The sequence below is a fragment of the Neomonachus schauinslandi genome, chromosome 16 (genome assembly GCF_002201575.2).
Source record: "Neomonachus schauinslandi chromosome 16, ASM220157v2, whole genome shotgun sequence".
Lineage (NCBI taxonomy): Eukaryota > Metazoa > Chordata > Mammalia > Carnivora > Phocidae > Neomonachus > Neomonachus schauinslandi.
This window is the reverse complement of record NC_058418.1, coordinates 33,443,558-33,466,651: the sequence shown is the minus strand read 5'-3', so window position 1 is coordinate 33,466,651 and position 23,094 is coordinate 33,443,558. Positions and strand designations below refer to the sequence as shown.

The window sequence follows — 23,094 nt, the reverse complement described above, 5'->3', positions numbered from 1 at the left end:
CTGTGTAGCACCATAATTGGGTGAATAGATATGTTTATAAAACTTTTTTTTTTTTTAAGATTTTATTTATTTGCGAGAGAGAGAATGAGAGACAGCATGAGAGGGAGGAGGGTCAGAGGGAGAAGCAGACTCCCTGCTGAGCAGGGAGCCCGATGCGGGACTCGATCCCAGGACTCCAGGATCATGACCTGAGCTGAAGGCAGTCGCTTAACCAACTGAGCCACCCAGGCGCCCTATAAAACTTCTTGAAAATTATAAGTTCTTTTTTTTTTTTTTTTTTAAGTTCTTCTTGTTTTAAAATAAAGTTTGGTTTGTTTCAGAGTTTAAAGCCTGCACCCCACTTATTTGCCCAGCTGAGTAAAGTTCTCAAGTTAAGCAAAGTACAAGAGGTAAGTGATTTAAGAAGAGAGATAGGCAAAATTGGAATTACAAACAGTTACTTGACTCTTTGATCAATCTAACCCCTCTTGTTTCAGGTAATTTTTGGCCTTGCCCTCTTAAATTCTTCCAGCTCAGATCTCAGAGGTTTTGGTAAGTTCTTTTTTTCTTAAAGATCCTGTAGTGAAGTTATTTCTTTAAAATCCACGAGTTTTTGAATCTTGAGGCTCCATAGATTAGAGAGTAAGATAATCTAAGATTATTTTCTTTTGGTCTGTCTTATGAATGTATGTTGTATGGTAAAAACATTATAAAACTTACCTTCATAACCATATTTAAGTGTATAGTTTAGTAGTGTTAACTGTATTCACATTGTGTAAGAGATGTCTGAAACTTCTTCATTTTGCAAAACTGAAACACTGTACCCACTGAACAACTCTCCATCCCACCCAGTCCCTGGCAATTGGCCTCTTATTTTATACCTGCCGACTACAGCTGTGAAAACATTAAGAGGGTGAGGGGTGAGTTGGTGAATGAGAATGATGGTCATCTGTGTTCTGATGGGACTTTTTACCTATTGTGGTGCAATAATAACTTGTGGTTTTTGGTTTACGTGACTTCCAGCTGCCCAGTTTATCAAACAGAAGCTTCCTGATCTTCTGCGTTCATACATTGACGCAGACGTCAGTGGAAATCAAGAAGGTGGCTTCCAAGATATAGCAATAGAGGTCCTACATCTCCTCCTCTCCCATCTCCTCTTTGGGCAGAAGGGAGCCTTTGGAGTTGGACAGGAACAAATAGACGCTTTTCTTAAGACGCTGCGCAGAGGTAAAGGAGTGTCTGTTGCCTACAAAAGATGATTTCTTTGGATGAACACAAACACAGTTTAATCAGTATAGCAGTTGTAATCTTCTTTTTCTCCTTCAGATTTTCCCCAGGAACGCTGTCCCGTGGTGCTTGCACCACTTTTATACCCTGAAAAACGGGACATTCTAATGGACAGGATCCTGCCTGATTCCGGAGGGGTAGCTAAAACCATGATGGAGAGCTCCTTGGCTGATTTTATGCAGGAAGTAGGCTATGGCTTTTGTTCAAGGTTGGTAGTAAAACATAACTAAACTTCTGATAACTCTCGTGCCACATATGATGTAATTCTTTAAGGCAAGTTCCTAAGATTAGTTAATGTGCCATCATCTTTGCCTCTGAGGAGTATTGCTTCTAAAGTTTTGCTTCTAAATTTAATTTTCCACATACAGGCATACCTCATTTTATATGCTTCACTTTATTGTGCTTCACATATATTGCACTTTTTTTCCCAAACTGAAGTTTGTGGCAACTCCATGTCAGGCAGGTCTGTTGGCACCATTTTTCCGACAGCATTTGCTTATTGCTTTGTGTCACATTTTGACATTTCTCACAATATTTCAAACTTTTTCATTACTGTGTTTGTTAATGGTGATCTGTCATCAGTGATTACAACTCACCGAAAGCTCAGATGACGGCTAGCAATTTTTAGCGAAAAAGTATTTTTTAATTCAGGTATGTACAATAATGCTATTGCACATGCAGTAGACCTACAGTATAGTGTAAACATAACTTACTTACACCAGGAAATGAAAAAGTTGATTTGATTTATTGTGGTTATCTGGAACTAACTAATCCCACAAAAATCTCCCAGGTTTGCCTGTATTAGTTTTGGTTACAGGTATAAATACTCTAGTGGCTAAATTTTTATTTCCTTCTCCTCCCCTAGTTTCTTAAATTTAGAAATCAGAGGTTCCTGGGGCGCCTGGGTGGCTCAGTTGGTTAAGCGACTGCCTTCGGCTCAGGTCATGATCCCGGAGTCCCGGGATCGAGTCCCGCATCGGGCTCCCTGCTCAGCGAGGAGCCTGCTTCTCCCTCTGACCCTCCCCCACTCATGTACTCTCTCTCTCTCTCATTCTCGCTCTCTCAAATAAATAAATAAATCTTTAAAAAAAAAAAAAAAAAAGAAATCAGAGGTTCCTAGTCTAGTTGCCAGGATAGACAGTTTTAGCTTTTGGAGGAAAGGGAGAGCATTGATGCAAGTGTTTATGGAAATTGTATCAATTCCTACCTGACGTGTTTGATTTTCTCTAACCTCGCTGTACCTTCAAATCCCCACTGTGCCTTCATTTTCTACAACTTTCCTTTTTTCCTTGTTTAACATAGCTGCCTCTCGAATGTTTTTCTCTCTTGTTAGGGACACCAAAGGAGATAACTTTCACCCTGTTAGTAGCACTTATGACTGTGATAAAATGGATTATCAGTATTTTCTTGAGAGTTAATTAAGGGTATTAATGCGTTCTGCTTTGACTTTAAGTGTAACTTTTTTTTTTTTTTTAAAGATTTATTTATTTGAGAGAGAGAGAATGAGAGAGAGCATGAGAGGGAGGAGGGTCAGAGGGAGAAGCAGACTCCCTGCTGAGCAGGGAGCCCGATGCGGGACTTGATCCCGGGACTCCAGGATCATGACCTGAGCCGAAGGCAGTCGCTCAACCAACTGAGCCACCCAGGCGCCCCTAAGTGTAACTTTTATTGTTTTTCAAACTCTTCATAGAAACCCAATTTCCAGTTATTTTTGAAAATATATTTGTTGGGTGTGAAATTGTGCCTGGCATAAAACTTTGTTTAGTTAAACTTTCAAGGAGCAAAGTAGAAGAGTTAGGATACATTTTCAAGGCTTTGTACATATCAGAATAATCAAACTCACCTTTAGTATCAGCATTTCATTTTATTTATATATATATATATATAGTGGGGGGAGGAGGGTCAGAGGGAGAGAGAGAATCTTAATTTCCACACTGGGCTTTGTGTCATGACCTTGAGATCATGTCGTGAGCTGAAATCAGGAGTCGATATTTAACCAGCTGAGCCTCCTAGGTGCCCTAAGTATCAGTATTTTAATTTTGATTCATATTGAGGATGGAGGAATTTAATTTTGTTTTAGTGAAAGATAATCATTACTCTTGGCTCGAATTTTCTTCCATTGATCTTCTAAACTTTTTCCATTTTCTTTTTTTCCTCCAGTTTTATTGAGCAATAATTGATATACATCACTGTACAAGTTCAAGCATATAGCATGATGGTTTGATTTACATATATGGTTTGATTTACGTATATTATGAAGTGATTACCATAAGCGATTAGGCTAATACCCATCTTCTCATACAGATACAGTGAAAAGGAAAAGTTTTCCCATATTCTTTTTTTTTTAAAAGGTTTCTTTTTTTTTTTTTTTTAAGATTTTTATTTATTTATTTGACAGAGAGAGAGATAGCGAGAGCAGGAACACAAGCAGGGGGAGTGGGAGAGAGAGAAGCAGGCTTCCCGCTGAGCAGGGAGCCCGATGTGGGACTCGATCCCAGGATCCTGGGATCATGACCTGAGCCGAAGGCAGACGCTTAACGACTGAGCCACCCAGGCGCCCAGTTTTCCCATATTCTTAGTTAAGTAGGTGCTTTTTATATTCCTAGCTATTTAAAATAACATGGAATGAAGCTTATATTAGGAAAAATCTAAGGACTTAACCTTGGTATTGAAGGTGGTAGCGTTTTCCTGAGGTTTAATTTCTGTTTCAGTATTGAAGAATGTCGCAATATAATCATGCAGTTTGGTGTTCGGGAGGTCACAGCTGCCCAGGTTGCCAGGGTTTTGGGGATGATGGCTCGAACTCATTCAGGATTGACAGATGGAATTCCATTACAGGTAAATATAGAAATCAGCTATTTTACAATGTGAATTAATATCCTGGACCTCCTTTATTTTATTTATTAAATTACAGTATGATTGATTGTTCTACCAACCATAGCTGAACACATTAAGTATTTGGGTTTGTTTAATTCAAATTTTACTTGTACAGAGTATCTCTGCTCCTGGCAGTGGGATCTGGAGTGATGGAAAAGATAAGAGTGATGGAGCACAGGCACACACATGGAATGTAGAAGTCTTGATTGATGTTCTCAAGGAACTGGTGAGTACATGTAACCATGATTTTACATTCATGATGTTAATATGATAGAGCCTAAAGAAAGCAAATTTTAATAAATAAAATGCTCTGCCGAATGAGAGCAGCGATGTTTTGGGGTTCCCGACTTCATTGGCTCTAAAGTAATGAACTTTACAAGGTGATTATGTTCTGGAGATGGTTCATAATCAAATACCAGTTTTGTTCATTAGGAGTTGTTGCTGTGCAATTCTCAGTGGCACTGCTGAGGTTATTTGGTGGAATCCTGGTGTGTGGTTATTTTGGAGGAACAAATTTAGTGCACAGTAATGATTGTTTAAAGAATTACTGAGAAGAGAGGCCTTCTGAATATTTTATGGAAAGTGCAACAAAAATTCTGCTATCTTGTTTATGGTGGATAAGGATAATAAAATGCATATTTCTCTTACTACTTCCACTTCTAAAATATCCACAAACTAAATAATTTGCCCCCAGATAAACAAAGTACCTCTCCTAAAATGTTAAAATGCTTAAATAAAACATGTAGGAATGAAACCTTGAGAATTTAAAAGGGAGTGATAAAGTGTAGTCAGTGGGAGAATAGTGGAGTCAGGATATATGTAATATCTTCAGTCTCATCCATAAAATGGCAAGGAACAAAATACAACTTTGAAGACTATGTATATATATGTATAACAATAATATTCCTTATCAGGTGTCAGGACATTTATCCTAATTCTCATTTTTAGTTTTCTGTGTTTGTAATTTATCGGTATAATTGGGTTACAGTTGTCTATATGACATTCTTATTTTTTAATGTAGTAAGTTCTTTTTTTTTTAATTTTATTTTTAGATTTTATTTATTAGAGACAGAGATAGAGAGAGAGCCCAAGTGGGAAGGAGAGAGAGAAGCAGTCTCCCCACAGAGCAGGGAGCCCGATGGGGGACTCGATCCCAGGACGCTGGGATCATGACCTGAGCCGAAGGCAGACGCTTAACCAACTGAGCCACCCAGGCACCCTCTATATGACATTCTTATTAACAACATCATGGGTTTTTAAATTTTTCTTGATAGTGGATGGATTTATAGTATTCAGATTTATTCTCCTTATTAATAGGAAAAAATAATACTTGATCTTGGCAGAAAATTTGGAAATGGGAAATAAAAAGTTTCATTACGTAATGTATGGATACCACTTAATGTTTTGATTTTATCCTGTGGTGGTCATGCAAAAGTAAAAATACGCCCTTTTCATTCAGTAGTTCCATCATTGTACTTTATTGCCTTACTGAAAATAATCTCTTTTTAAAAATTGCAGACAAGAACAGTATTTAATGTTACCTCAACCTATTTTCTGTTTTCAGAGAGTACAAAAGGCTATAAAACTGAGAGCCTGCACTGTGGGTTTGAACAGTTGAGTTAGTAACCTCTTTTCTTCCTTCCTTCTTTTTCTTCTCATATATTAGAGTTTTCTGTACATTTTTTTGTAGGCAGGGAGCAGAAGACAGTTTGATTTTGGGTGAACAATTTTTCTCCATTGCCCACCAAAGATGAGAGGAAGAAACCACAGGGGATTCTTACAGTCTTACCAAACTTACCTGTGGATTTATTAAATTCGTTTCTATGATAATGCTATTTAATAGTACATTATTGGTCCTGTATTGTTACAGTCAGTCCTTAAAACAAACTTTAGAAAGAAAGAAAAAAACTTATTTTCTGAATGTTGTTACCTTAGAATGAATACTCCTTTTGAAGTTTGTTCTTTGTACCCTTGCTTTCTGAAGCAAGCATTAATGTGTTCATGGCTTGCAAGGAGTCACCTTAGAGCAAAACTAAACTGTCCATGATGCTTTGAGGAATTTTAAGTACAGGGACGCCTGGGTGGCTCAGTTGTTAATCGTCTGTCTTCGGCTCGGGTCATGATCCCCGGGGTCCTGGGATCGAGCCCCGCATCGGGCTCCCTGCTCAGCGGGAAGCCTGCTTCTCCCTCTCCCTCTGCCTGCTGCTCCCACTGCTTGTGCTCACTCTCTCTGTCAAATAAATAAGTAAAATCTTTAAAAAAAAAAAAAAAAGTGGAGTTTTAAGTACATAGTGTGGAAAGCCTTTTTCTTTTCAAGCATAAAATAAACTTAGTACTTTGTGCAGAGTGGTAAATTATCTTCTATAAACTTGTTTCCTTTGCTTTATGTTTTCTTAAGGAATCTCATACTGCTTTTTTGAATACCTTTTCATAGAACATTTTTTTTAATGGAATTTTCATTTTGACATGAAGAATTTAGACCACTTTCCCTGATGCATACAATTGATATACTTTGTAAGGGAGATCTTTAGTTAATTAAGAATGGTATTTGGGGGTGCCTGGGTGACTCAGCCTGTTAAGTGTCCGACTTGATTTTGACTCCCGTCGTGATCTCGGGTTTGTGAGGTGGAGCTCTGTATCAGGCTCTGTGCTCAGCATGGAGTCTGCTTGAGATTCTCTCTCCCCCTCTCCCTCTGCCCTTTCCCCACACGCGAGTGCATGTGTTCTCTATCTCTCTCTCAATAAATCACATCAGAACGGTATTTGGGATAATTGATTTATCTTTGCAACTTTGTTCCAAGGTAGTAGAATCTTGGTGTAAAAACAAAGAGGCACTAATTGAAGAGTTTTGCCAAACTGGGATGGGATTGTTTGTTGGACTAAGTATGGAAGAGAGAGTTCCACATTATACACTCCCACGGCCATAAGTATGTCATGAACTGAAAGGTTGGAGTGCCTTGCTAGTAGGACCAGTTTATTTTAAATATTAAGAATTACTTCTAAGTCTCTAGAAATTCCAGATTATGATTATTTTGAGTTTAGAACATTTTAATTTAATTTCAGATTTAGTTTGGCTCTTTGGATAAAGCATAGAAATGTGTACACTTTTTGTTTATTAGATTTTGAAGTGTTTTTCTGTTTTAGAACCCGAGTTTGAATTTCAAGGAAGTAACTTACGAACTGGACCATCCTGGATTTCAAATTCGTGATAGTAAAGGACTTCATAATGTGGTGTATGGCATTCAGAGGGGTCTAGGTATGGAAGTGTTCCCAGTAGACCTCATATATAGACCTTGGAAACATGCAGAAGGCCAGGTAAGTGAATGGCGTTTAACTGTAGAAGGGGAAGCAAATAATGACCTATTTCTTTTATAGTGCCATCTATTCATTGATTAAAATATTCTTTTAACATAGAATTTGTTTTGGACAGTGCAGAATAGTACAGATCATCAGTATTTTGAAAAGAATATCATAGTTTAGTACAGTCAGACTAAAAGTATAGCAAACCATTTTATCTCATACCTTTCATGTGTTTGAATTGTCTGTGGTTTTGAAGAGCACATAATTAAGATTTAAAACAAATTGTCATTCTTACAAGATTGAGATTAGCCTGATGAAAATGTTTCAGATTTTTATAGCATTTGCGGTCATTTATGGTAGTAAGGACTGTTTTCTCTTGTCTCAGCTCTCCTTCATTCAGCATTCCCTTATAAATCCAGAGATCTTCTGTTTTGCTGACTATCCCTGTCATACGGTTGCCACTGATATTCTGAAAGCACCACCAGAGGATGACAATCGAGAAATTGCCACATGGTAAAGACTCTCCTGTAGTTTTTCTTGCAAGGGTCACTTATGCTTTTTTTGCAATACAAAATTAATAGGGAGCAACTACATAGTTAAAAGATTTTAGTGAAACAGTATTTTTAGTGAGCCTTTTTAAACTTTAAATTTTTATAGAAGGATGTTGCTGGATAAAAGTCTATTTTTAGTTTCCTTATCACTAGATAAAGTTTTTCCTCTCTAAGGTCTGCCAGTGGGTATTCTCTGAACTGTCAAATATTGGAAGGAGGTTTGTACTTCTCCCTTAGTTTAGATCCCTTTCTTATGTCTACAGATATGCTTGCTCTCTTTTCTTTGTAAGTAGCTCAAGATGGCCAACCCATCAATTCTAATCCTTTCAGCTAAATTACCTAGTTTGAGTTCCAATTCCTAATTTCTGAGGGAGAATCTGACTCTGGCCCAGTACGTTTCTCCTGGAACTCAAGTCACTTCTCTGTAGGAATGTGAGGTAAGAATGGTGAAAGTACTTCCATTACTGTTGACACACACAGACACACATATGCATGCATGTGCGTGCGCACGGAGGGGAGAGACATGGGCTGGATTGCTCCCCATGGCTGGATTGCTCCCCAAAGGTAACTACTTTTTTCCTAACTGGTTTTCTGAGGCCCTTTTCCAACACAGGACAGATGATTGAATTTTTGGGGCTGTGGGTTGGATTTTTAGGGCAATTTAAAGCCTTTAGATATTGCCAGATTTTCTAAAGCAAGAGATGGTAAACTTCCTGTAACGGGTTAGTTAATATCTGGCTTCCCTGGCCAGATGGTCTCTGTAGCAACTGCTTAACTATTGTCGCACAATATAAATATGGGTGTAGTTCTTTCAACAAAACATTTACTGAAACAGGCAGTAGGTAGGATTGGTCCTGTGGATGTAGTTTGCTGATCCCTGTTCTGAAAGATTGACTCCCACGCAGTAGTTAGTTCTAAAGTTCGTCCTTTTCGCAGGTGCTAGCAACATTGGATATGCAGGCTTGGTTGATGTTTTTTCCCCTCCTGCCAAGTCTAATGTATATAGCAGTATTTTCTTTTATTTTTTTTATTTTTTTATTTTTTAATTTTTTTTAAGATTTTATTTATTCATTTCACACAGAGAGAGGAACACAGCGGGGACAGTGGGAGAGGGAGAAGCAGGCTCCCCGCGGAGCAGGGAGCCCGATGCGGGGCTCGATCCCAGGACCCCGGGACCATGACCTGAGCCGAAGGCAGATGCTTAACGACTGAGCCACCCAGTCGCCCCGCAGTATTTTCTTTTATAAAACTGAAATGTCATAGTGCATTTAACAATTCCTTAACATAGCTGTACATTCAAGTTTGTCTCAAAAATATCTAACAGTTTGTATGATGAAGAGTCCAGACAGGGTTCACGTAGTTTCTTTTATTCTGTAAGTCTTCCTTTTCTCATTGTCTTTTTTGAAATACAGTTTTTGCCATTGATTTGATAAAGTAATAGGATCTTTTATCCTTTAAACTACCCCATGGTATGGGGTATATGTTTCCTCATGGCATTTAATTTGATCTCTGTCCCCATAGTTTTCATGGACTAAGGGTAGAGTAAGCTCTTGAGATTTGATTAAAGTCAACCACATTCAGCTTGTTGGGACAAGAGTAATGCATAGGGGATGTTGTGGACTTCTGAACTTGCTTGAAATCAGGAAGCACTTAACGTAGACCTTGGCATTACCAAAGTAAGTGTTCAGGCTACATTTTTGTGTAGAATTTTTTTGTGTGTATAAATAGGTCTATGTTTATATTTCGGATTTTTGACTATTCCTAAATAAAGTCTGTGATGCTATTTCTATTTTTTATACCAATCACAAAAATCTTTGATGATCTCTTCTTGGTAAGGAGGATCCATGATTATAAAAGTGGTCTGTGGTGTCCCCTCTCCTTCATCACTTACTGTCAACTTGAACTGCCTTTGAAATTAGTCTGAAAGTATACCAGCATATAATTTTAATATGAACAGCCCTAATTTAAACATTTTTCAAATTGACAACAACTCAGTTTTATTGTGGTAGCTGGTATCACTTATTTGGAAAATAGATTTTTGTATATTTAGGTTTTCATTGACAGAGTATCTTACTTCCATTCTTGTTAGGAAGAGCTTGGATTTGATTGAATCTCTGCTGAGGCTTGCAGAGGTGGGACAATATGAACAAGTCAAACAGCTCTTCAGCTTCCCTATTAAGCACTGTCCAGACATGCTGGTATTGGCCTTACTACAAATCAACACCTCTTGGCACACCTTGCGCCATGAGCTCATCTCCACTCTGATGCCAATTTTCCTCGGAAACCATCCTAACTCTGCTATTATTTTGCACTATGCATGGCATGGGCAGGTAAGCAATGAACGTTTTTTTCTCTTAGTAACTGACATTCTTCGGAGGATGTTCAACTAAATTGTCAGTCTTCAATTATGATACTTTAGAGAAGTGGCACTTCCATAAAGCTTATTTTATCTTTTAATATGTGAATGTTAAAGTCTAAAACTTCAAAGAACAAGTGGGAAGAGGCAAAAAAATAATAAATAATTCAGTATTATGAAATCTCTGTACTACTAGGGCACCAGTATGCTTTTGATAACAGTAAGGAACTTAATTATTTATCATGGAGCCAGAAGGTACTCATGTCACTTTTTAACAGTAAATGGGGGAAGATTATAAATCAATTTAATTGACATTATTTTCTCTTTTATCCATACCCGGCATCTAAGTTTTGTTTGTTTCTACTGAAATGCCTTTTAAGCCCTGTGCTTTCCCTCCCTAAGTCTGTAGAATTTAACCTGTAAATATTTTTTTGTGGGGGTACCTGGGTGGCTCAGTCGCTAAGCGTCTGCCTTCAGCTAAGGTCATGATCCTAGGGTCCCGGGATCGAGTCCCGCATCGGGCTCCCTGCTCTGCGGGAAGCCTGCTTCTACCTCTCCCACTCCCCCTGCTTGTGTTCCCTCTCTCACTGTGTCTCTCTGTCAAATAAATAAATAAAATCTTCAAAAAAAAAAAAAAATATATATATATATTTGTGCATTGAATTTTTTCCCCAATGGCCTATTGTATTTTTAATAATGACAAATGCAGAAGCTTTAGAAAAAGCAATTATCAAGCACTTTACACCAAGTGCCCACCCTTTTTTAAAGATTTACTTGTTTAATTGAGAGCGAGTAGGGGAAGGAGCAGAGGGAGACAGTCTCCAAGCAGACGCCCCACTGAGCATGGAGCCCGACACAGGGCTCAATGAATGTCATGACCCCGAGATCATTTACCTGAGCTGAAACCAAGAGTCAGACGCTTAACCAGCTGAGCCACCCAGGCTCCCCTCAAGTACCTTTTTTTGGCTATTTTTTTTTCTTTAATCATTTTTATTCTCAGTAGTTATATACAAGCACTTAAAAAATTTTGTTAAGACTCTGATATATATATATATATATTTTTTAAAGATTTTATTTATTTGACAGAGACACAGCAAGAGAGGGAACACACGCCGGGGGAGTGGGAGAGGGAGAGGGAGAAGCAGGCTTCCCGCCGAGCAGGGAGCCTGATGCGGGGCTCGATCCCAGGACCCTGGGATCATGACCTGAGCTGAAGGCAGACACTTAACGACTGAGCCACCCAGGCCCCCCACGACTCTGGTTTATAAATGAAAAATGTTAGCTTTATTAGTTCTATGCTATTCAGTCAGTTCTCCATTTCTAGAGACTCAAATTACAGGGTAAACTTACAGAATGTTTAACAAGCATTTATCCAAAAGCTTTGCAGCCCGGATATTTTCAGGTCTTTATCGCCCCAGCCATGAGGTACAAAGGGCAGGCCAAAAGGAGCAACTCCTCACTCCTTGTTGAATACTTGTTTCATTTTGATCTTCTGTCACTCTAGGACAGTAATTGGAAAGTGATTTAGGTATAGTGATAGCAGTTGCCTTGCCAGTGCTTCTATGAGAACTATTCACTAAATTCCAGCTGTTTATTTCTGTCATTCAGCTACAAGCCTTTAGATCAGGCCTCAAAGCCAGGCTGTTTTCTGGAAATAAAGGAAATTGGATAATTACAGAAAAATGAACATTCCCATTTGTGAAAAAGCTAGCTGTAGAATGTACAAGTACCATTCTTAGAAATACTGATAGAATACTATACTGTGCAACATGAGAAATGATTACCTTAAACCAGTTTTAAACATTTATAGATCAGTATTTTTGTAGTTTAATAATAACGAAATTATACAAATTTGATGTATCCTCATGTTCATATCGTATTCTATTTTGTTTGAAAAAATATTGGCAGATGTTTTCAGGACAAATATATACACTGAATGACCCATGGTTTAGGGACAGGCTTTCATTTGGAAGATGTGGAAATAACTTGACTTACCTACAGAGAATGTCCCTGCAATCACTGCTTGAGCATTGAACTTAATGTCTGCACGGGTACACCTCAATTTTACATATATGTAACAAGTTAAATTAGCTGGGCATTTGCAGTAGTGCCTGTGAAAATGTTTGCAGAATTGTTATATATAACCCCGTTTTTCTTTTCTTAGGGACAGTCTCCCTCAATCCGCCAACTTATCATGCATGCAATGGCAGAATGGTACATGCGAGGGGAGCAGTATGACCAGGCCAAATTGTCTCGAATACTTGATGTGGCCCAGGACTTGAAGGTGAGCTTGGAGGGACAGGCTAACACTTTTTTTTTTTTTTTTTAAAGATTTTATTTATTTATTTGACAGAGTCACAGTGAGAGAGGGAACACAAGCAGGGGGAGTGGGAGAGGGAGAAGTAGGCTTCCCGCAGAGCAGGGAGCCTGATGCGGGGCTCGATCCCAGGACCCTGAGATCATGACCTGAGCCAAAGGCAGACGCTTAACCGACTGAGCCACCCAGGCACCCCCAGGCTAACACTTTTATTTATTAATGAGAAAAGAAAACTTTTTTTTAATAAAGATTTGTTTTGGAGAGAGAAAGAGTGTAAGGGAGAGCAGGGCAGGGCGGGTGGGGTATGGCAGAGGGAGAGAGAAACTCAGGCTGACTTCTCGCTGAGTGTGGAGCCTGACACAGGGCTCGATTTTATGACCCTGAGATCATGACCTGAGCCAAAATCAAATTTGGTGCTTAACCGACTGCGCCACCCAGGCGCCCCAGAAAACATTTTTCATGTAATACAGATGCGTTAGGGATAATTCAGATGTAACTAACTCTTAGCTAGATTATGTTGAGATTTACAGTTTGCCTTGTAAGTACAAAGGGATTGGAAGGAGAGTGGTTTTAGAAAGGTAAGAAATGGGGGTGCCTTGGTGGCTCAGTTGGTTAAGCATCTGCCTTTGGCTCAGGTCAGGGTCTTGGGGTCTTGGATCGGGCCCTGGGTTGGGGTCCCTGCTGAACGGGGAGTTTGCTTCTCCCTCTCCGTCTGCCCCCACACCCCCCCAGCTTGTGCACCTCTCTTGCTCTTTCTCAAATAAATCTTTTAAAAAGGTAAAAAATGTTTTCAGTTCTCAGTACATTTGATTGAATTTTGTTTGGTCTTCTATGATAGTTGCAAGGATATTTTATTTATTTATTTTTTAAATTACTGTTATGTTAGTCACCATACAGTACATCATTAATTTTTGATGTAGGGTTCCATGATTCATTTTGTGCATATAACACCCAGTGCTCCACGCGGAACGTGCCCTCTTTAATACCCATCACCATGCTAACCCATCCCCCCACCCCCCCTGTTTGTTTATTTTTTAAAGATTTTATTTGACACAGAGAGACAGAGACCGAGAAAGCAAGCACAAGCAGGGAGAATGGCAGGCAGGGGAGAAGCAGGCTCCCCGCTGAGTAAGGAGCCAGATGCTGGGCTCGATCCCAGAACCCTGGGATCATGACCCAAGCCGAAGGCAGCCGCTTAACCGACTGAGCCACCCAGGCGCCCCCGCAAGGCTATTTTAAAGCAAGTGGTATAACTGACTTCATGTAATATGTTAGATATAATTTGTGGAGAAACTGGTTGGGTTTCATCCCTTTTGCAGTTTTCATTAGCATTAACGGAATCTTTTGACAAATAGTCTGACTTGATGTCTTTGACCAGTAGGTGCATAGTACTGGTGTTGAAGTTGTGCTTAGGTTGGAGTAAGTCTGAGTTTAGTTTGTTTTTTTTTAATCAAGTATTGATCCTTATTTATGCATTGTGTCTTGCTCTGATTTAGGTTTAATTATTTTAAGAAGCACAGGGTAAAGTCATGTGTCCGTCCATCTTTGAAATGTGATCTTATTTTAAGTAAAAACTAATATCACCAATGAATTAAGCTAAGCTATTTAAAAAATTAAGACCAAGAAAATATTAGCAATTTGTTTTATTTAGACTTGATTGTGAAAATAAAATCAGGGAACAGAATAGAACGGAGTGTGAGAAAGATACTTAATTGCTTGACTTACAAGTTTGTTTTTTTTAAGATTTATTAATTAAAAAAAAGATTAAGAGAGGTTGCATGCATGTTGGGGGGGCAGGACAGGGTACAGGGAGAGGGATAGAATCTCAAGTAGACTGACTCCCTGCTGAACGGGGAGCGTGCTGTGGGGCTTGATCTCATATCGCTGAGATCATGACCTGAGCCAGAATCAAAAGTCAGAAGGCTTAACTGGCTGAGCCACCCAGACACTCTGACTTAAAGTTTCTTATATTCTTTTGTTTTAGGCCTTGTCAATGCTGCTAAATGGTACTCCATTTGCCTTTGTTATTGACCTTGCTGCACTTGCTTCACGTCGTGAATACCTCAAACTTGACAAGTGGCTCACAGATAAAATTCGAGAGCATGGAGTAAGCAGGATTTGTCCATTTATTACTGCTTTAAAATTTTGATGGCTAAAATACCTGAACAATGGCAATGAAGATGTTATTATTTTGTGGATTTTATACTGTCTTTAATAGTCTGAACGTAGTTAAGATCAATTTCAAATGAACCGAAAGATTTTCTGTTTTCCAGGAGCCTTTTATCCAGGCATGTATGACTTTTTTAAAGAGACGGTGCCCTTCGATTTTGGGTGGACTTGCTCCGGAGAAAGATCAGCCCAAAAGTGCTCAACTTCCTCCAGAAACCCTGGCGACAATGTTGGCCTGTTTACAAGCTTGTGCAGGGTAAGAAGAGCATGCTTAAATAGGACTATTTAGTATTGGAATTGGATTATATGAATAAATTGTTTGGGGAAAGAGGGGTTGAATGATTAAAAGTGACAGCAGCTTAGATAATCCAGTGGTTTTTTAAATCCAAAGTACTATACTAAAAACACATACTAGATCCATTTAAGTTGATTTTTTTGTTTATGATGTAAGGTGAGGTTCAGATTCATTGTTTTGCATATGGATGTTCAGTTGTCCCAACACCATTTGTTGAGAAGACTGGTCTCTCTCTTTTGAATTGTCTTCTGAAAAATGAGTTGCCCATAGTGTGTGAGTTTTATTTCTGGATTCTTAGTTCTGTTGTGTTGATCTGTACATGTTGATCTTTGCCAGGACCACACCGTCTTGATACTGTAGCTTCTCAGTGAGTTTTGAAATTAGGAAATATGAATCCTCCAGCTTCCTTCTTTTTCAAGATTGTTTTGGCTGTTCTGGGTCGGTTATATTCCCAGATGAATTCTTGCAAAGTTGTGAAGAAGCCCACTGGAATTACGTTGAATCTTTACATCATTTTGGGGAATATTGCCGTCTGAAAATATTAAGGTCTATTTAGGTCTTGATGTTTTGTCCTTTTCAGTGTACAAGTCTTAAGCTTCTTTTGTTGCACTTATTGTTTTTTTGTACAAGTCAGGTCACGTGTCAATAGTTCTATTTTTTTCCTTCCCATCTTTTTTTGCTTATTTTCTCTAGTGTGAACCTGCAGTCTGATGTTGAATAGAAATGGCCAGAGCAGACGGTCTTGTCTTGTTCTTGAATTTAGAAGAAAGGTATCTAGTGTTTCACCAGTAAGTGTGATGTTAGCTGTGGGTTTCCATAGATACCCTTTAGGTTGAGGTTTCCTTACCTTTAATTCTAGTTAGTTGCATGTTTTATCATGAAAGTATTTTGTCAAATGTTTTTGTCTGTATCACTTGAGGTGATCGTGTGGTTTTTGTTTATTTTGTTTATGTATATTAAGTGAAATTCGGATGTTAAATCTTGCATTCACTTGGTCTTTGTGTATACTACTTTTTATATGTTGCTGAATTCAATTTGCTAGTATTTGGTAAGGATTTTTGTGTCTGCATTCCTAAGGGATATTGTTCTTGTGTTCTTTTTGTCTGGTTTTGATTATCAGGGTAATAAGGGCCTCATACAGTGAATTGATAAGTGTTCTTTCCCTTTCCTCTTCTAATTTTCATTAGAAAGATTGGTGTCAATTCTTTAAATGTTCCGTAGAGTTAAGCAGTGAAGCCATCTGGTCCTGAGCTTTTTCTTGTGGGTAGGTTTTAATTACAGATTCAGTATCTTGTTACAGATCTATGCAGATTTTTTTTTTTTTTTTTAATTCATTTGAGATAGAGAGAGAGCATAGAGCATGAGCAGGGAGAGGGAGAGGGAGAAGCAGGCTCCCGCTGATCCAGGAGCCCAACGTGGGGCTCGATCCCAGGACCCTGGGATCATGACCTGAGCTGAAGGCAGACGCTCAACCGACTGACCCACCCAGGAGCCCCAAGATTTTTAATTTTAAGTGATCTGTACACCCAACATGGGGCTTGAACTTTTAACCCTGAGATTAGGAGTCACATGACTCTACCAACTGAGCCAGCCAGGTACCCCTAGGCAGATTTTCTTTCCTTTTTTTTCTTTTCAATCAAGTTTTGGTGGTTTGTGTTTTTTCTAGGAATTTGCCCATTTTGTTCCTTTTATACTATATCCTTATTTTTCTCATTTCTCTAAGGTTGGTAGTAAAATCCTCTCTTTCAGTTCCTGATTTTAGTAATTTGAATCTCTTCTCCTTTCTTCCCTTCCTCCCTCACCACCCCTTTCTTGTCATTGTGGCTAAATGTATGTCAATCTTGTTAACCTTTTTCAAAGGAGCAACTTTTGGTTTTGTTTTTCTTTATTGTTTTTCTATTTTCCACTTATTTCAGCTTCTTATTTTGAGTTTGGTTTGAACTTTTTAAAACTTACTAAGAGGGAAAGTTTGGTTTTCTATTTGAGATTGTTCTTGTTTAATTGGGATGTTTATGGCTTTGAATTTCCACACATGAAATGCTTTAAGTTTGGTATTATGTGTTTTTGTTTTCATCTGAAAGTATTTTTTAATTTCCTTTGACCCATAAGAGTATGTTGTATTTAATTTCCACATATTTGGGAATTACCTAGTTTTTCTTTTGTTAACTGATTTTTATTCAGTTGTGAGTGGAGAACATGCTTTATATGATTTTATAATCTCTTGAAATTTATTGAGACTTATCGTATGGCCTACTGTGGTCTATCCTGGAGAATTTTCCATGTGCCCTTGAGAAGGATGTGTGTAGTCTGCTGTTGGGTAGTGTTCTGTATAGGTTTGTTAGGATTAGTTGGTTTTATAGTGTTGTTGAAGTCTTCTATTCCTTGTTTAACTGCTCTGTGGTTCTATCTGTTATTTTTTTAAAATTGAGGTATAATTGACATTGTGTCAGTTTGTGTATGTGTTGATTTGATATATTTATATATTGCAGTATACAATTATTACTGTAGTGTTAGCTAACACCTTTGTCATATCACGTAACTATCATTTCTTTTTTTGTGGTGGGTACAATTAAGATCTTGTCTCTTAGTGACTTTGAAGTGTATAATATAGTATTGCTGACTATCAATTATGGAAAGTAGGGTATAGAAGCCTCCAACTATTTTTGAGTTGTCTATTTCTCCCTTCAGTTTTCCCTTCATGTGTTTGGGGGCTCTGTTTTTAAAGGTATGTATGCTTATGATTATTATATGTCTTCCTGTAAGAAGGATTGGCCTTTTTATTATTATAAAATGCTTTTCTTAGTTCCTGTTAATTTCTTTCTTAATGGCTACATTTTGTCTTATGTTAGTAGAGCCAATGTAGTTCTCTTTTTGTTAATGTTTGCATGGTATCTTTTTTCATCTTTAAGATTAAGGCATCTGTAACTTGAGTTATAGGTATCTTAATCTAAAGTGTGAGTCACTTCTTGACAGCATACAGTTGGATTATTTTTTTTAAATCCATTTGACCATCTCTTTTAATTGGAGTATTTAATCTATTTATATTTAATGTGATTACTGATAAGGTAATTGATTCATGTCACTTCGTATTTTTCTGTATATATTTTATGTCTGTTTTGTTCTTTCATTCCTCTGTTACTGCCTCCTTTACTGTTAAATAGATACCTTGTAGTATATCATCTTAATTCCCTTGTTGTTACCTTGTATATATGCTTTTATTTTTTTCCCTTTGTAGTTACCTGTTAAAATTAACATTTGTCTTAAAAAAAAACTAATTCTGATTAATAACAATTGAATGTCAATAGAAAGCAAAAATTTACTCATATAGGTGTGTTCCCTTTCTCCTCATTGGGCTGCTATTGTTAGATTACACCTCTCTACATAGTGTTCCCATCAAAAAAGGTATAATTATTATCTTGTGTAGTAATTGTCCTTTAACTCAAGTAGGAGATTGGTCTGTGGCAAGCTGTGGACGCTGGTGTCTGTTCCTCAGGATGGAGTTTGTTAAAATTATCAAGAGTAAGGCTTGCTTCAAGAGATACCAAGTGAAATTTGGAAGACGAGAGGGTAAAACTGATTACTATGCTCAGAAACATTTGGTAATTTAGGATAAAAATAAGTGCAACACATCCAAATATAGAATGATAGTTTAAGTAACCAACAGAGATATCATTTGTCATATTGCTTATGCCGGCATAGAAGGAGATACCGTTTTTGCAGCTTATGCTCATGAACTCCGGAAGTATAGTGTAAAGGTGGACCTGACAAATTATGCTACAGCATATTGTACTGCCCTGCTGCTGGCCTGCAGACTTCTCAGTAGGTTTGGCAGGGACAACATCTATGAAGGCCAGGTGGAGGTGACTGGAGATGAATACAATGTGGAAAAGCATTGATGGTCAACCTGGTGTCTTCACCTGCTATTTGGATGCAAAGCTGTCCAGAGCTGCTACTGGAAATAAAGTTTTTGTGGCCGTCAAGGGATCTGTGGATGGAAGCTTGTCTGTCTGTCATAGTACCAAATGATTCCCTGGTTACGATTTGGAAAGCAAGGGATTCAATGCAGAAGTACATTAGAAGCACATCATGGGTCAGAATGTTGCAGATTATATGCATTACCAAATGGAAGAAGATGAAGATGCTTACGTGAAGCAATTCTCAGGGTGCCTGGCTGGCTCAGTCAGTGGAGCATGTGACTTGATCTTGGGGCTATAATTTCAAGCCCCACATTGGGTGTGGAGATTACTTAAAAAAATAAAGAAAATAAAATGCTCTCAATACATAAAGAACAAAGTAACTCTAAACATGGTAGAGGAGGTGTGTAAGAACGCTCATGGTGCTGTACGAGAGAATCCAGTCTATGAGAAGAAGCCTTAAGAAGTTAAAAAGAAGAGGTGGAACTGTTCCAAAATGTCTCTTGCCCTGAAGAAAGATGAGGTAGCTCAAAAGAACACAAGCTTTTGTAGAGCTTAGGAGCGGGCCACTGAGAGCTAATAAACCAAACCATAATTTCTATGAAGATTTTTCGGCTAAAGACAATAATAAACTTATTCACCAAGCCAAAAAAGAAAGATCAAGTAGGAGATAAAAAGAGAAATAACAACAAAAAAAAACACATACTGTGGTTTATCTTTATCTATGTCACTTTACTGGTGCTCTTACTTGTTTCATATGAACTCAGGGTATTATGCAGTGTCCTTTCATTTCAGCTTAAAGGATTTCCTTTATTTCTTGTTAGGGTGGGTCTTTTAAGAATGAATTCCCTTAGTTTTGGTTTAACTAGGAATGTCTTAATTTCTCCTTTGTATTTGGAGGATAGTTTTATAATACAGGATTCCTTATTGACAGTCCTTTTCCTTCAGTTCTTTGAATACGCCATTCCAGGGCTTTCTGGCTTCCATAGCTATTAATTTTTTTTGAGGCTCCCTTGTATGCACTGAGTTGCCTCTCCTTGCCATTAAGCTGCTCTCATTTTCTTTTTTTCTTTCAACAATTTGATTATGTTGTTTCTAGGCTTGGACTTTCTGTGTTTATATTACTTGGAGTTTGTTGAGCTTCTTAGGAGTGTAGATTAATGGTTTTCATCAAATTCAGGAAGTTTTCAGCTGTTACTTCAACAAATACTCTTTTTGCCCCCTTTCCATCTCATCTCTCCCTCTGGGACTTCCATTACATATATGTTGGTACATTTGGTAGTGTTCCACCTGTCTCTGAGTTTAGTTTTTTCTTTCAATTTTATAGGCTGGATAATCTTAGCTATCTTCAAGTTCATGGATTCTTTTTTGCCTCCATGAATCTGTTCTTGGAAACCTGTAGTGAAATTGTCAGTTATTACATTTTTCTTTTCTTTTCCTTCCTTCCTTTCCTTTTTATTAAAGATGTTATTTATTTGGGGGGGGGGGGCAGAGAAGAGCAGAGGGAGAGGGAGACCCCGCTGCTGAGCAGGGAGCATGATTTGGGGCTCAATCCCAGGACCCTGGGATCATGACCAGAGCCAAAGGCAGACGCTTAACTGGCTGAGTCACCTAGGCGCCCCAGTTATTACATTTTTCAACTTTAAAAGAAAGAATTCTTTTTTAAAAATTTTATTTACTTATTTAAGCAATTTCTATACCCATTGTAAGGCTCAAACCCATGACCCTGAGATCAAGAGTTGCACACTCTTCCAACTGAGCTAGCCAGATGCCCCAAGAAATAATAATTTCTATTGACATGCTCTATCTTGAGGAACATCTTTTTTTTTTTTTTTAAAGATTTATTTATTTCAGAGAGAGCGTGTGTGTTCAAGTTGGAGAAGGGGCAGAGGGATAGGGAGAGAGAATCCCAAGCAGATTCCGTGTCGAGCCCGATGTAGGGGTCAATCCCACAACCCGAGATCATGACCTGAGCTGAAAGTAAGAGTCAGATGCCCAACTGACTGAGCCATCCAGGTCCCCCTCTCCCCGCGTAGCATTTTAATTTTTAAGCAATGTCTACACCCAACGTGGGGCTAAAACTCAAAACCCTGCGATCAGGAGTTGTGTGATCCACCAACTGAGCCAGCCAGCCGCCCCTTCAGGGGCATCTTTTTAAAGTTTTTCTTGTAGTTTTTTTCTTTTTCTTTTTTTTAACATGCTTTACTTCAGTTTTTGGAATGTAGTTGATAATAGCTGAATTAAAGTCTTTGTCTATGAAGTCCAGCATCTCTTTTTTTCAGGACAGTTTCTGTTGATACCATTTTATTGGTGTGTGCAGGCCATGCTTTATTGTGTTTTTTGTATGTCTTATAATTTGTGGTTGAAAACTGGTAAGTTTAAATAATGTGGCAGTTCTTGAAATCAGATTCTCTCTCCCATCACCTGAATTTTTTGTTTTGTTGCTTTTTTTCTTTTGTTTAGAGACTTTGCAGAACTATTTCTGTAGTGTCTGTATTCTTTTTTGTCACGTTAGGCCACTGACATCTATGTTTGGGTAGCCTTGTGTTCAGCTAAGACTTGGGTGATTTTCTTAAATGCCAGGATTAGTAAGTTAACTCTTTATCCTGTGATTTTGTGTGCATATTGGGGCACATCTTAATACTAAGCCAGTCACTTGACAACTCCTTGTTAGCCTTCACTTCCTTCCTAGAGCCTGAACCTCAGCTTGAGGTGAGAGCTTGGTCCTTTTCAAGTGTTTTTTCGGAATACCGCAGATTGATGTATTGGCAGTGCTCTACACATGTCCGAGGACTTGTGAGAGTTCTCAGTTTCATCCATGGGAATCTTATTCCCCAAATGTTCCTTTTAAGCTTTTTGGTTAACCTATTGTTTGCTCAAACTATTATCTTCACCTCAGGCAGCCAGAAAATTAAAACAATTACCTTTAAATGTATGTAACAAATACCTCATGAGGAAAAGGCTGTTTGTGGTTGGCCAGCTCTTAGGTCACATAGAGATAATCTTGCCATTGTGGTCTCACAGGGAACCTCTCTTGAAATAATGACAGCTCTCTGAGAATGAGGCTTTGAAGATGTCTCCAGTCAGTTCTGAGCCTTGTCCTGTGGCTGTCAGGCTGCTGATTTTCTCTATGATTGTGGGCTATTAGTTTTCAAGGTTGCTGTCCAGCTGGAGAGGGTGCATGGGAGTAAAGCAAATGGAGATGCCAGAAAGCTTGCTTTTATTACCAAGATCCAGTGTTTCTGGAATAAAAACTCTGGATTGTTTAAAAAAAAACAAACTCTGGATTGTTAAAAGTTTCAGAGTTCTGATATAGTTGATTCTGATAATTTTTGTCACTGTTCTAGTTGCTTTTATGGAGGAGAGAATATTTGGAGGTCGTTTTACTCCACCATTTGCTTATGTACTGTGTATTTTTTTGTAAGTTCTGAAGCATAATAAACACCTGTGAGTCTGCTGTGTAGCTTAAACCATAACATTTTTGGAGCTAACTTTGTCTTCCTCTCCAGTCCTGTTTCTTAACCTTTCCCATGTAGATCTTGAATTTTATTTGGCTTTTCTGTGCTTTTTAAAAAATGTACACACATATATCCCTGTAACTGGGTATTCTCAACCAGGGAATATTTTGCTCCCTCAGAGTGAGTTGATACTGTTATTGACTGTTACAAGCAGAGAGAAATGTGCTTTTGGCATCTAGCAGGTAAAGGCCAGGGTTGCTGTTAAACATTTTACAGTCCATAGTAGAGCCTCCCACAACAAAGAATTATCCAGTCCCTAGTGCTAATAGTGCAACAGTTGAGAAACGCTGCTCTGTAAGTTCTTAACGTTCTAAAATTTAAAGTTTATGAGTGTTGCCTTTCACATTTGTATATTGTAATCCACCTGGAATTAAATAATCTGGAATTAAATACTGGAAATTTAAGGACATATTGAAATTGGATAAAATGTTTTGTGTTTATGTGTAAGGACGTAGTTTACCCAACTCTAGGTTCCAATTTCTTTCTTTCTTTCTTGCTTTCTTGCTTTCTTGCTTTCTTGCTTTCTTGCTT

The 23,094-nt window shown here is 38.2% G+C and overlaps 1 protein-coding gene and 1 pseudogene across 8 annotated transcripts in view; both read left to right on the top strand.

Annotated features, from left to right (window-relative positions):
• The window catches only part of CNOT1 (CCR4-NOT transcription complex subunit 1), a 103,006-nt gene that overhangs the window by 37,957 nt on the left and 41,955 nt on the right, over nucleotides 1–23,094 (top strand). For all 8 annotated transcript variants that reach the window (XM_021705772.1, XM_021705778.2, XM_021705776.2 and 5 more), the window contains exons 5-16: nucleotides 321–389; nucleotides 477–531; nucleotides 1,003–1,206; nucleotides 1,306–1,474; nucleotides 3,978–4,104; nucleotides 4,259–4,369; nucleotides 7,288–7,458; nucleotides 7,829–7,956; nucleotides 10,084–10,324; nucleotides 12,515–12,634; nucleotides 14,652–14,774; nucleotides 14,941–15,092. In XM_021705772.1, the coding sequence (XP_021561447.1) occupies nucleotides 321–389; nucleotides 477–531; nucleotides 1,003–1,206; nucleotides 1,306–1,474; nucleotides 3,978–4,104; nucleotides 4,259–4,369; nucleotides 7,288–7,458; nucleotides 7,829–7,956; nucleotides 10,084–10,324; nucleotides 12,515–12,634; nucleotides 14,652–14,774; nucleotides 14,941–15,092 (1,670 nt within the window). The remainder of the gene's footprint in view (nucleotides 1–320; nucleotides 390–476; nucleotides 532–1,002; nucleotides 1,207–1,305; nucleotides 1,475–3,977; nucleotides 4,105–4,258; nucleotides 4,370–7,287; nucleotides 7,459–7,828; nucleotides 7,957–10,083; nucleotides 10,325–12,514; nucleotides 12,635–14,651; nucleotides 14,775–14,940; nucleotides 15,093–23,094) is intronic.
• Nucleotides 18,611–19,625, top strand: LOC110594261 (annotated as a pseudogene).